The sequence below is a fragment of the Temnothorax nylanderi genome, unplaced genomic scaffold, assembly GCF_030848795.1.
Source record: "Temnothorax nylanderi isolate EJ_2023f unplaced genomic scaffold, tnyl_v1.0 TNYL_tig0074_pilon, whole genome shotgun sequence".
In the NCBI taxonomy this organism is placed as follows: Eukaryota; Metazoa; Arthropoda; class Insecta; order Hymenoptera; family Formicidae; genus Temnothorax; species Temnothorax nylanderi.
This window is the reverse complement of record NW_027249136.1, coordinates 150,964-166,519: the sequence shown is the minus strand read 5'-3', so window position 1 is coordinate 166,519 and position 15,556 is coordinate 150,964. Positions and strand designations below refer to the sequence as shown.

The window sequence follows — 15,556 nt, the reverse complement described above, 5'->3', positions numbered from 1 at the left end:
TATATTTCATAGAAACAAATTATCCATGGCTTGTCCTAACTACCTTTCATGTTAGTCTAGAGAATTTCTTCAATCTCAATATTCTAAAAACAGAATATCGTCATTAAATAATCCTTTCATAAAATTGCACGTCGATGATATAAAGTTGAATGTGAAATTGCATTCGCATAATGATCGACTCTCAAGATTTTAAATATTTCTGTATATTAATACAACAATGCAAAACATCATATTATTCCGATGCTATGCGATTATCATATCGCATATGCATGTACACCATAAATAAATTCGTTTTTTAATTTTACATTCTAAATTACCTTCTCGAAAAATATTTACTTAAAAATATTATAAGCGTTCTTAATTGATATATTTGGCACGTATTTTTGGCACTATTATAAAATATGTCTGTGATTTATGTAATTTTCTTCAACATAACGACTCATTATACTAATTGAAAAAAGTCAATACCTATTGATATATTATTCACCTTCGATACAACGAGAATTCTGTCTTTCCTATGATATAAAATATAAAATGATGAATTTCAATGGGTCAATGGATTATGGATGATTCTAAACATGTTACTGCTTATCTTCTGCATGTAAATCCGTAAAATTCTGGGCGTTATAAACAAGAGCAAAATATTCCTTAAGAATATTCACGTTACTTTTTCGTTATCAAAAAAAGAAAATAACAAAAAACATTTCAAGTGGAAATTTTCATGACGAATATGTTCGAGACCAGAACCCAAGTACGGAAAATAGATAAAACGAAAAAGAAGAAATAGATTTTTAATTCCGACACATAACGCGCGTAAACGTTTTTATTAACTTAATAATTAATTTAGATCGTTATTAATGTTACAAAAAGAGAGAAATGAAGATATTATTATCCGCGGCAATTCTTTATTAATGTCGAAAAATCGTAAGCTACTCTTATGGTCCGATCTAAAGGTTTTTATATTAACTAAAACACATTACTCTGTAGGTACTTATAACTTTGATTATTATGTATAAACTCTAGTATGTGAGTTGTCAGATTTTTTGGCTTATCGATTTTATTGAATTTCTCAAGTTGCTGAGATTTTATCTCGTCAAGTTTAGCTGCGAAACGTGATCGGAATCGAACGGAACTGTACATACATACAAAAACTCGCGAAAACTTGAGACTTGCTTTTCGCTTTCTCAAAGAATAAAACACAAAAGATTGAAATAATAGTAAAATCGCGTGATTGCAGTTTAAAAAAATGATATCATTCTGTGTATGCACGCATATATTACAAGCATACAACCCGAAAAGATGCGCTGCATATCTGGATTATTGATTATCGAAAACTTTTTATCAGAATATACTCTTAAGACTTTATGTCTGCATGGTAAAGACTTTAACTTGAATGTGATTCGCTTCGCCGAACTTTACCCGTGTTTTATTGTCTCGTTTTCCATTCCTTTCGTCGCTCGCAGTGCGGCGAGCGACGTAACGCTCGTGGAAATTATATTGCCGCGCCGCGCCGCACTAAATATAGCGACATTCAGGAAATCTGATTTCCAATCGCAGCCGCTGGATGCAAACCAGACATATGCAGACGATTATGCGTTTTGTGCTTGTCTACATCTACAGCATGGCGGGTATACTGGCTATGGTCATATGTGAAATTCAGTCTTGCCTCCGAGAACGAGCTACGCTCGACATGCGTAGTATATGTACAATATTTGTATCTCTGAATCATGCAATCTCTTAACGTCATTTTTTATTAGACTGTCGAAATAAATATCGTTACGTATGCCGTTAATCGCGAATTTATGCGTAATATCTTTTCGATTAAATGAAATTTGTCATGCGTATTCAGTCTGAATCCTATATAATCCTATGGAAAGGAAATAATATCACTCTCTCTCTCTCTCTCTCTCTCTCTCTCTCTCTCTCTCTCTCTCTCTCTCTCTCTCTCTCTCTCTCTCTCTCTCTCTCTCTCTCTCTCTCTCTCTCTCTCTCTCTCTCTCTCTCTCTCTCTCTCTCTCTCTCTCTCTCTCTCTCTCTCTCTCTCAAATGAAAACTCAGATAATTTTTGTTTTATATTATGTATAGAAAATAAAAACCAAATAATTTACAGATTTAAATAATTATAATTTATCTTTATTTTAAATATTTTCAATCACGTACGTTTGTCGAAATGCATCAAATTTTCTGCAGTTAGCGGCAAAAAACAACTCAAACGAGTTTTATATTTCTTTTAAATCAATTCAGATACCTCTTTTTTTATATAGTAACTCTATAACTTTATTGTTTTCATTGTCCGATTAACATATATTATAACATATAATACAACGCGGTACATTTTTTATCTATATTAATATTGAACTAAATAAACTTGGGAAGCATTTTTCGGGGGCTAACGTTGCGCAATCGCGCTAATGTTTTTAGGTCACAAATTGAATTTTTGTTTAAAACTCTCTATTAACCATGTCCGCTAACGACAAAGAGGAAAGATTCTCTATTTTACCTTCCACATGCATATTACATGCATTTTCAGATAAAAAATAAAATTGGTTATATTAAAGACAACTGGTATTATAACTAGCAAAAGTTATAACAAATTACAACTATTCTGTTTATAGAAATATATAGCATAATTTTCTCTTTGACGTAAGTTGTTATCTCGCGCTGCGCGTGACACTACCGTGTCTCTTGATAGACAATCTTTATAGACAATGCTAAAAACGTGTAAAATGCCATCTAAAAAAAAGATATAATAAAACTAAGTAGATATAATGACGTAAGTAGTTTTGATTTAATTGATAAAGTAATATTGTCTCAGAAGAAATAAAGTTATAGATATAAAATATAGGGGAGACCGGGGCCTAACCGTCGCCGGGGTTGAACCGTCAAATCAAATATCTCGGAACCTGTATATTGTGCGAACTCGCTATTAACATTGTAAACGCTGCTTATGGTATCCATGTGACCAACGGAGTTTCGGCAGGTTACCTGCCGTGTTATGATTTTTACGAGGGCAAACGTGTTTTCGGAAGGTGAAAGTTACATTTTCTGCGCGTGGAAATTTTGTAATATCTGCAATAATATTTGCTCTCCAAATCTCGAGGTACGCGATTATAAAGAGTAATGCATGCTGAACACGAATCCAGTGTAGTTTTTTCATTATCGTTGATGTCTAATATTTCGTGGGCGATCAAACCTGAAACTTGTGTTTGGGGTTAATCCGTCAGTAAGCAGCCCGGGTGCATTTCCAAGGCATTTCCGGGCATTTCCAGGCTCACTGCATATGGAATATGGATAAGACGGGAATTACAACCGTTCAGACACCGAATAGAGTCATCGGACGTCGAGAAGTGAAACAAGTCGGGCGAGTGACTTCTGCGGAAAGAGGAACCCTCGTAACTATTTTTTAATAATGTTTCGCATAAAAATTTTAAATAAATTTTTATATTTTTCTCTTAAAAAATAATTATTAAGATGTATTCTATCATTTTTCAGGATTAGATGTACGTATATGTATTGAAAATGCAGTGTGACGGTTAAACCCCGGCATTTTTGAGATTTCAATTTTTCCACCGTTGTCGTTTTTGCTCTATACCGGTTAAACAAAGCGACGTAGATAAAAATTTCCTATATAAATTTTGTAGCTAAAGGTCCACTCTTTACAGTGGTATACCACATTTAACTAAAATTATTTATTTTCTTGTTAAAAATCGGCACCGAAAAAAACTGACGGTTAGGCCCCGGTCTCCCCTACTAATTAACAAATACCTTTCTTTTATGTAAACGTTGTATGAAGACTAGCTGGGCGAAAGGATAGAAATAGGTATTTACATAACTATTCAGATATTACATACATTTTAGTAATACGCAAATTTAAAATTAAATATTAATCTTTAATATAAATATGTCGTTTCTATAATCTTCTTATCAGTAAGTTCTTCAACATTACATCCTGTATGATATAATATTGTCAACAATAATCGCTTATATAACGTGTTATATCTTTTAAATATTATCGCTGATTAAATTTTTCTTGAGCAAAGGTAATATTATTGAAATTAATTTTTAGTAAAATTCCTTTTATTAATTATCATATTGTATGTCTATATACTGACCGATATAATGTTCCATATAAAACTTTACGCAAACTGTTATTTTCATCATCAAAATTTAATCGCACCTCGCATCTAATCGCACCAATTTTGATATCATCTCTTACCTGCACATTTCGAGATATTATTTTGGCAAATAAACAAGCTTAATTGCACAAATCCGTAGAATTTATGAAAACAGTTTGTATCGAAACAAAGTTTATTTATCAAAAAAAGTATATATTATAATATCTACACCTATTAATTTTAGTTCAATTGTAAATATGATTAAATCTATATAAAAGAATTGTTTCCATTTAAAATAAATCTATATAATTTACCTTATTGATATAATATCACTTTAGTGATATTAATTAATTAGTAGCTATCAAATTGATGTCATCACCAGTATAATAAATCTCTTTAATTTCACCGGAAATATAAAACATCTACATCATTATATCTCTACACGCCAGTGTTTCTCAAATAGTATTTCGCAAAATTTCTTCAAAAATAAAAAGGATAACATTTCTCTACATACTATTTAAATAATATTTTATAAATTAAATGTCTGTTTTTTATATTAAAAAACACCTAGATATATATATACACAAGAATATATAATAATTAAATTTGCATAAATATAAAATCTGTGCTTTAAATTTCGATGATGGATTCTTCAATGTATTTAAAAGAATCGACTTTATTAAAAAACAGTCACTCTAAATTGACCAGAAAATCTTTCATGGAAAGTTAATGGATTTTAAGTAGGAAAGCCTGCGTACGCGCGCGTATATTTATCCAACTCCTTCAAGATAAAAAAAGTCATCAGTGCTACATATATATATATTCCACGAATTGTTAGTCAATTAATTTTTGCGTTCTATCATTTTGAGAGACACTGCTTTAGTTGTTGTAGCACTGATGACTTTTTTTATCTTGAAGGAGTTAGATAAAAAATTCCGCTAAAGAGATATATATATATATATATATATCGCGATTAGACATATATTAATGTACTCTGCGCAGAAATCATTGCGTTGTGTGCATGAAGCTCTACTCGACCGTAATTACATAACGCGGCTATAAAAGAGGAAAGATTCGTTTACTCTACAACAGTAGATCATATAGTAAGTGTCCGAGAAGTCTCTATTAGTCCGAACATAAGCATTTGTGCCGATAAATTATTAGTAAGTGCGTAATTTGTAGAAACAATTTCATTGCTACTTACCATTTTACAAACTTAATAATATTAGGAGATGTCTCCTAATATTTGAGCGATAATTTATATAATTTATTTCACTTTTAAAAAATTAGAAAATATATATTTAAAACATTGTTAAACGTATCGTAATAATTTTATGTAATTCGATTTAATTTTGATAAATAAATGATCAATTTGTGATTTTGGGATTGTTGAGATGTAGCGAAACAACTGTTTATACAGATGTCTCGCAGCTTACATAATACATCGCAAAGTTGTATTTGCTAGATATTATATATATACATATATAATATATATACATGTGTTGCCATGTTTGCAATTTCCGTCCAACTTGAGTTTATACATAATGCTTGTATAAATAGGTTAGAGAAAGTATATCTGAATCAAAAAGCTTTCAGGTTTTATTATTTACGTTTTTTGATAAAATGTTGATGAAATAAATCTGCAGATTATATTTGGTTTTGTGATATTGCAATATAAGTTTAAAAGAGTTTCATCAAACATTATAATCGACAACTGAGCTCAAGAGCTATTAATATTTAAAGACATGTAATTCGTTATTAAAGATATTATATTTTTTGTGGCACTAAAAAGAACAATTCAAATCTATCTGTTTAACAAATAAAATTTTAGTCATTAATCAAGTCATTGGTTACTTTTAAAATTAACAATTATATTAAATTTGTTTTACAATATCTCCAATAAGCCTAAACTTTTCCATCTTTTGTCTCTTACCGTTTGTGAAATAAACTACGATTGAGATGCTATTTATTTATAGAATAATCCTCTATGCAAATACTATTATACATATTTATTGACGTTACCGCATGCATGAATAATTATTTATAATTCATTTTTAAGATCTAACAAGGATGAATGGTGTAATAACACTTTGTACGATACTACTATCGTCCAATCTCGGATATAGTGCATCTAGTCCAGAATGGTGGCAGTCAATGTCTCTTTATCAAATTTATCCCAGAAGCTTCAAGGATAGTGATGGTGATGGTATCGGGGATCTTAAGGGTATGTTTTTTCATTTGTAATGAAATCCTACACTGAGAAAAAAAATTTGTCAATCCCATCAAGAAATATTTAGTCCGATACGTTAACTAAACGTTAGTTGAATTAATTAATTCTTGATTAAAGAAACTAAATAAATTGTTGAAACAATTAATATTTAGTTAACTAAGTAAAATGTTTAGTTGAACGTATAGTATCGGATAATATAGAGCAAAATACAATTATAAATTATCGTATTATCTTCTTCGCGCTTAGTTAGAGATATCGTTATTACAGTTATGTTATTACAGTTATGATCACGTATTTTGATGTTTAAAAAATGTTTAAAAAATTTAGATATTTTACAAGTTTACAGCTTTTACTTTCAACAACAAATTCTTTGTTAAATATAGAATCGATTAAAAAAAATTATTGACTCAATGAATCAATTCTCCCCCCCCCCCCACCCCTCTTCTTCGGATATTTCTAAATAAATTAATTATTTGTTGTAAATTTTTCATATTTTATATTGACTTATACCTTGGCAATTTAAATCGATTACAAAACATTTGTAAGAAAAAGTTAAATACGTTCGGAAAATTAAACGTTTATCTATTTATTTAATCGCACATTAAAAGACTAGCAGAGAAATATTTCGTAAATACAATAGAATTCAAAAGTTTTTGTATACAGGTATTATGAGCAAATTGGAACATTTCACCGAGTCGAATGTCGATGCTTTCTGGTTATCTCCGATTTATTCGAGCCCGATGGTCGATTTTGGCTATGATATTTCCGATTTTGTCAACATCGACGAGACTTTTGGAACTATGAAGGATTTCGAGGCGCTCACAAAGGCCGTGCATGACGCGTCAATGAAAATTATCATGGATCTTGTTCCTAATCACTCGTCGGACCAACACGAATGGTTCCAAAAAAGTTTGCAAAGCATAGAACCTTACACCGACTATTACGTATGGCATAAAGGCAAGGTGCTGCCGAATGGAACAGTTACGGTGCCGAATAATTGGGTAAGTAATTAAGGTAACACCCGAAGCTACGTCCGTAACATGACTGAGGACAATGGAGACTGACGACGCGAGAGTTGTGCTTCGTGAATGGACGATGTTGTTAAAGTCGGTAAATTAATTCAAGTCCGAATACGCGAGTTATGTCGATATTCAAATTTCAAGTATCCTCTTTTGTGCTCTCTGAATGAAATTAAGGCAGCTTTCATTATTAATTCTCTATCTCGCGGTGTGATATAAACAATTAGGGAACTTAACATTAGAGGATGTTTGTACTAATTTTAAAAGCCTATATAGTAATCAAATATCGCACGATGTGCTTATTAACGATTCGCATTATCATCAAGATGCATGAGTGACTTTGCAGCTATCCGAATTTCACGTTCGAACAGATATATTCGAGTTTTGTTAACGTATGACGTAATTATATGTTAATAAATGTTAAAAGATTTATATGTTACACTATTATAGCAGAAACATTAGAGGTCAGATTATAGAGATATAATTGATCTCTCAAGGATGTATTCTTATCAATTATTACAGTAGAGACAATTTAGAAAAAAGTTGACCTAACATCTGTAAATTACACATTATTTTCAATAAAGGTTAAATGTCGATTCAACTGCGATAATCGATAAGACGAAAATCTTTCTCTATTTTTTATTTGTCATCAAGCGTCGATGTAAGTTAATAATGCGTAACATGTTAAAAATTTACTCGACATATCGAAAATTGTTCGACATATCGAAGATACGTAGGTACCAGAGATCCATCATCGCAATTACAAATTTTTGTATGCAGTATTATGTAATACACACACGTAGGCACGTTTACTTGCAACATAAATCAAGTCATTCAAACTGAGCAATGCTGCCAACATCCTAACCCCCGGTTAATATAAACGCAACGTTCTTTCGAATATCCACGGCATACTTGACATTTTATATCTGCAACGTAGCTTTAAATGCATAATCGAACGTAAAACAGAATGATTATCTGCACGTATATAGGTGAGTGTGTTCGGTGGATTAGCATGGACCTGGCGTGAAGAACGACAAGCGTATTATCTCCATCAATTCGCACCGGAGCAGCCCGATCTCAACTATGAAAACGAGAACGTAGTGAACGCAATGAAGGTATATAGAAGTACGAAATAACTATCGTAATTGAGTTTGGCTCAATGTTCGTCTCATCCTATTCCTTATTTTGACAAACGAATTGGTTTTAATATAAAGTTATAATTTTATATTAATATAATATATTTTGCAAACTTACAATTATATTCTCATGGGTCTCATAGTACGAATCACACGAACGCTAGAGATCGCGGTAAATTTCCGATTATACTTATTGTTAAAACACGACTTGTCAGCCGAACAACTTTCATATTTAATAATTTTGAGGCAAAATTCCCCCGATAAGTGGCCCACGTGCAGCTCGATATGAAAAAAAATTACCGATAATGAAATATCTAATTGTCTCGATCAGAACTTGGATCAAAACTGATATCGGATTATCTTGTTATCTCGTGTTGTCTTGGGTAACCAGCGACTTTGGTTACAGCGATACAGTAGTTAACAGCGCACAACAGCAAAGCTGCGTAGGGACGACGGATCGTAATCTGTCGCTCCTACAGCCTACAGCGTGTCGTCTATGTCACTAGGGGTGAAAATAAATCCGGCCTGTATACATCGTACAAGGACATCGCTTTTTCCGTCATCATCGCCGTGCGCGCGACAGATTTTCCGTTCTTTATTTCGTTCCGCGTTTGCGAAACGAAAAGCAAACATCGTTCTGTCCTTCTCTCCGCTCTCTCGGCAATTTGCGCGAAATTATTGACGTTTCAGAAAAATCACGCGTGACCGCGATAAAAAACGATCGACGACGATACGATACACGACACATGACGCGGGCGCGTCATGCATCTACCGCATCTATCGTGCAACGCCGCATTTGTTTTTCTTTTTTCACACCAAGGGTAATTAACTCGCGGACGCGGATAAATCAAGGCCTGTTGAAATATACGTAAAATTACGACGGGCAAGTGTTTTCTCTGATCGCGTTGTCGCGGATCGAGAAGCGGATGTAATTAGCTGCTCGTTGCGCGAACGCGATGAGCGTAAAATTATGCTCGCGGAATGAATCAGGAAGCGGACGTACAATTTGTCAATTTTTCCAAAGGTGTGGACACTTAAAATATCACGCGACCAATGCACACTAATGCGATTTCACGAGGAAGATGATGATCGATAATGATCATCCGACTGTACGGTAACAAGTAACAAATGTCCAGCGGGCGTGAAGCGAGATAATTACGATCAATTTAACAAACACAAGTTCGCCGAGCTGGAATAACAACTTTCAAACAAATTATTTGCACATCGTACTTGTACTTAATTAAAGACTAAAGGTCAAGTTTTCCCGTAGCCGTTATAACGCGCGTTATTTCTTCTTCTTTTTACGTTACAAAAATTATATAGTAATATAGTACATGAAAGTTTTGCAAGCATTCATATTCTACGATCAAATCCTGGGCCTGTAATTTGAGAAACAGTGAAATGGTGAAATACCCAGCGGTAGCGTAATATCGAAAGTTGTTAAGTACGCTGGTACACGCAATAAAATCCGGATTGGACAAACTATCGTGTGCAGTGAATAGCGCGGTAAGCTCGCGTGACGCAATCTGCAATCATTTTTGAATTGGCCTTAAAAATTTGGCGAAATCCCAAGTCGTGTAAAATGTGTCTTTCGTTTGTTATATTATTTACGTAACAAAAATTTTTTGTCAGTATATTCCGTATATTTGCTCGTGCATGACAGATGTCGAGGTTTTATTCAATTTCTTTCCTTTCGTAAAATTGTTCCACAACAAGGCAAGTGCTTCCTCTTATCGCAGCCTCAATTCCCCTTCAAATCCCTTATGTCACAAAATTTTCTCGTCTCGGAACATGCTACATTCATAATATAAAGCCAAATGGAACTGAGAAGCAACTGCAGCAACTCATTCTTTTTTGTAAACCCGTATTTATCTTTGTAAGCAAAGATATTAGCTAATCGGGAATGACTTGTTCAATTTAATTAACAACATTTTGTAGCAACACCTATATTCCCTTTTTTATGTTTCTTATTAATTCAACCTGATAGAAAATTACATTTGATACAAAATAATCACTCGAGTTAAGTAATTAATCATACTATATATATATATATATATACAATATATATTGTACATATAATCAAGGCATTACTGTAACTATGTTACAGTATACTAATTGTAAATTTTTCCATTTCCTAATATGCATGAATTAACGATTTGATTTTGTGTAAAACATAGCAAAATAATTAATCAAATTATCTCACACGCACATAATTTTTGTATGCAAACTATTACTTGGATCGAATGCACGCCTTTAATGAGGAATACTGTATGTAGCCTAGTGGTTTAATCCACTTGAAGATACATACTCGTATAGATCGGGAAGGTATATGGATATAGATGGTTCACTCAAGAGCATATATATCTCGTGCTCTCTACTCCTGCCCTCAGGATGTCATGAGATTTTGGCTCGACAAGGGGGTGGACGGCTTTCGGGTGGACGCGATACCACATTTGTGCGAGGACGTCAGATTCTTGGACGAACCACTTACGGGTAATCCAAATCCCGAGGACTACGGCTACACGGATAAGATATACACCAAGGATCAGCCGCGCACCTACGAAATAGTCAAAGGATGGCGAGAAGTGACAGATGAATATTCGGAAAGAGCTATGATGATGGAGGCTTATGCAAACATGACGATGACGATGAAGTATTATGTATACGGCGCACATTTTCCCTTTAATTTTGGTTTTGTTGCCGAAACGAATCAAGATTCTAAAGCAACTGATTTCAAGAGATTGATCGACAGATGGATGGTAAACATGCCTGTTTTAAGAGGAACTGCTAACTGGGTGGTAAGTCGAGAGAAACGTGTCTTTCGAATCTAGAAAGAATCAATCTCCAAATGTCGCTCGACATTTTTTTTAGCATATTATGCAATATTCTTTCTCTTTCAAGTATACATTGCATCATCTTGTGACCTCTTTTAAGATTCTTTCAAAATTCTACTTTTAAGATTTATAATAAAGTCGATAATGTAGTTTCACAAAATTATATTCTTTCCGCAGGCTGGAAATCATGACAAATCGCGATTAGTCTCTCGTTATGGACGGCAACGAGCGGAAGCTATAACTATGATAACTTTATTGCTTCCGGGAGTGGGTGTAACTTATAACGGCGAAGAAATCGGCATGGAGGACACGTGGATCTCATGGGAAGACACCAAAGATCCGCCAGGTTGCAATGCCGGCAGAGATGGTTACGAGAAAGCGTCTCGGGATCCCGCAAGGACACCGTTCCAATGGGACGACACCACTTCGGCTGGTACGAGTTTATCTCCCCTCTCCCCCCCCCCCAGCACCTTCTAAAATCGCTATGTCAATCTATCAGTTGGGTCCACAATTTAAGCTAAAACGCAATTTAAGCTAATCATTATCTGTCGAAACTAATTAAAAAAATTCACAGAACCAGTTTAAGTCGAAATTAAACTGATTGAAGAATTTCAAGCCATCTTTTGTTGGTCAACATTTTTTTGCAAGTTTATTAATAATTTTAAAACAGAGGAATATTTAATGTTATTATCGACTTTTTTTAAATATCGACCAAGTTAAATATCACTTGGCTATAACGTTTGCAAAGCAAATTTATTTCTTCTCAAAAAATTGATCAAACTATTGACTTTTTAATAAATAATAAGAAGATCCATTTCTCTTTAGTATAACTGGTCACACCATAAAAACTGGTTCATAACGAACGTAGCACGCTTTCAATGTCAGACTCGTGTCATGGCTCACATATTAAGAATCAACACTACACGTTTGTCAGGTCATACGTCACATTTTGAGATTACGAAAGAAAGTGGGTGAAAAACTGTTGATGAAACAGGTTGCTTATCGATCGTATTATAACATCCTATCGCTGTCAGTTTGAATTTGTCATTTGTAGTATCAAAAAGGCATTACGTTTTATTGAAACTATAATATCATACCATCATATACCATAATATTAAAAGTATAATTATGTGAAAGCGATATACATAATTATAGGACTTGTTTGAGAAGAAATCTGAGACTTATTTCAATTATAAATTTTTAGGATTCTCCACGAATCCAAAAACGTGGCTACCAGTTAATAAAAACTACGTGACACTTAATTTAGCCGCGCAAAAGAAACAGAACAACTCCTACTACGCTCTATATAAAGCGGTTTCTGCTATGCGAAAATGGCCTGCGGTTAAACGTGGAACCTTAACCACGAAATTATTGGGCGATGATGTTCTCGCTTTTACCAGGTAGGATATATATCTATATATATATATATATAATAGAACAAAAAAGCATGCAGTTATTACAGTTATTGTCTATAGTAATATTATTTGAGCGAGTTTTTATTATACAGGGTGTTTCAGAATTGCACGGGATTATTTTTAGGAAATATTTGTCTAGGTCAAAATGAATAAAAAAGATTATATAAACTCATGTCCCAAACTTTATTAAAGTATGTTATCAAAGTGGCCGCCGCTTTGTTGAATTCTTCTTACGTGCCAATAAATCTACAATAAACTAAAGACTTGATCCAACCCCCATAGAAAATAGTCTAATGACGTTAGACTATTTTGGATAGTCTTTAATTTATTGTAGAGTGTAGACCTATTGGCACGCAAGAAGAATTAAGCATAAGAAATCGCATAATGGAAGCTGCTGCAGCTATCCAGGAATAATTCATAAGACGTGCCAGAGAAATACATGGATACATCGTGCTGAATGCTGCATTCAATAAAACGGCGGCCACTTTGAAAACATACTTAAAAGTTTTACTGTTAAACATATAATCTTTACTCTTTAATATCTTACTAATAATAAAGTTTGGGACATGTGTTTATATAAACTTTTTTGTTCATTTTGACCTAGAAAATATTTCCTTAAAATAGTGCCGTGCAATTCTGAAACACCCTGTATATTTAAAAATATATTTCATCTTTTTATTAGTGTGTGCTAGTATCTATATATTTTTAATATTTAATTTTCTTGGCGAGATAACGTAGCACTTTTAACTGAACGTCAATAATAAAATCATGATGTGCTTGTTATTATAGGAAAGCGGATGGGGAGCAATCGGTTTACGTAGTGGTAAACTTTGCAAATGAAGAGAAAATTGTTGATTTATCAACGCTTGTTCACGTATCAAATCAATTAAACGTTTATTATGCCACTACGAATGCTCATCATCTTATTGGGTAAGCATATATTTTTCTTCGCATGTAGCACGCTAATTACGCGCGTTATAAAATAAAATACATCTTATGTGTAATATGATATTAAAGCGTAAGAGGCGCGTTATACGCCATCTCTTGATTATCTCCTTATCTCAAATGTGTGCTCATGTGTTCAATTTTTTTTTTTAATAGGAATATTATCAAAGATGTTCGCACCTTAAAAATTCCTGCATCAGGAGCTGTGATATATACCAGTACTACGTAAAACTAGGAAAAACCATGGAAATGAATATTCGAACGAGGCGTTATTTTTCTCAAAGTAATTTCTATAGTATTGTACTTTAGACGAAAAGATGGAATTACCCTTTACGGTCATTTCTTACATCCGTGTTTTACACGCTGCTGTTTTATTTATCTCAAGTTGTTATTAAGATGTTTTATATTTATCTTATTAATCGGATTCATCTGCGAGAAATAATGCTACGTTCATAAGTAACAACATAGATAATTGCTCAAATAACAAACAAGTATTAAAGGAGGTAATAAATGATTACGTATATATATATATATATATATATATATATATATATACACACACACACACACACATAATAATAGTGTAACTTGTATGTATATGATACAATATATGTAATAAATTTTTTGATTATGCTACATGTGTGTCAAGTCTCTAAATAAAATAAAATTAAAGTTTCAAAAAAGTAAGATTATATATTTTTTACATCACTACTTGGGCTGCGTGTACGGTTTACTTTTGCCTGTACACTTATCATTTGTATATGTATATGTGTATAAACGTTCATATCACGCGGGGATCATTCCCAACTAATACGAATCCTTAGGGGCTAATTCTATCTGCATTAGTGCCCTAAAGGATATAAATTGAGAATTTAATCTCCCGTTCCGCTTTCCGCAACATTTGCCGATACCCATATTCCCGACAGCTGAATTACCTATATTAGGCTATACCCATCACTGGAATCCTTAGGACATGTAATGTACCTTGGACTGTCCCTAAATCGATCATTATTTCACAAAGAGAATTCCATTTCATGAATTCCCGCGCAAGAGAAAATCTGCCGCTTTTGAATCCCAAGTTAAAAGCAATTGTCAGTTGCGACATCATAATAAGATGTAATAAGATATAATTGGCATGATCATTATTCAGAATATTCAGATCGACATTGACATAAAATTTGTTATATAAATGTCTAAATATCGATTACATATAAATTGCGTATTATTAATTATACAATTAATCCTCACAAAATCCATTATAGAGGAATTGCAACCTCTATTCATATATGTATATCAATTGTAATTCGATTTATTTATAATATTCGCTTAATTAAAGAATCTATAATGTTGCTGACAATGAGCCATATCGAATCTCAATCTGCTTTTATATTTTCCCGCATGCTTACCTCGATTCCTTTAGATTTAAATTTAATTTCTCATAAAAATTATATTTCGAATAAGCATTATTCGTCAATTTATCAATGTGCAATACTGTTAAATTAAGATCTAAATTGTAATTACTTTCTGCAAAATTTACAACATAATTATCTCTAAATAAGTCATAATATATCTATAATTTTTACCTTCGTAAAATCTCTGAAATTGTCGATATAAATTTAAAAAAAAACGTTACTTTTCGCATAATTTATACAATCTTATTTACTAAAATATTACGCACTATATTTTTTAAAATTTGTTCCGGAACATTGTTATATTAGAACATCGTTATACTTCTATAATATCAAATTTAATCAATAAACGTGAATATCACTTGTGTACTAATAAAAAATGACAAAATAATAAAATATCAGTTATGTTGGCGAGAGCAACAATTAAATTATTTTGAATAATAGTGTTTAATA

The 15,556-nt window shown here is 32.8% G+C and overlaps 2 protein-coding genes across 15 annotated transcripts in view; one reads left to right on the top strand and one right to left on the bottom strand.

The window, feature by feature from the left end:
- Positions 1-15,556, bottom strand: part of LOC139774105 (dual specificity calcium/calmodulin-dependent 3',5'-cyclic nucleotide phosphodiesterase 1-like) — a 95,750-nt gene that overhangs the window by 21,906 nt on the left and 58,288 nt on the right. The window lies entirely within an intron of this gene.
- Positions 5,119-14,330, top strand: LOC139774104 (alpha-glucosidase-like). Of its 2 annotated transcripts, none has more exons than XM_071709080.1 (9): positions 5,119-5,218; positions 6,175-6,339; positions 7,009-7,346; positions 8,354-8,479; positions 10,891-11,298; positions 11,512-11,767; positions 12,539-12,734; positions 13,539-13,679; positions 13,851-14,330. In XM_071709080.1, exons 2-9 carry the CDS (start codon positions 6,186-6,188, stop codon positions 13,921-13,923), a joined length of 1,692 nt encoding a protein of 563 aa, XP_071565181.1. In that variant the 5' UTR covers positions 5,119-5,218; positions 6,175-6,185; the 3' UTR covers positions 13,924-14,330. The 2 variants fall into 2 exon arrangements, with proteins under 2 accessions (XP_071565181.1, XP_071565180.1); XM_071709079.1 differs by having other exon boundaries at positions 5,125-5,278.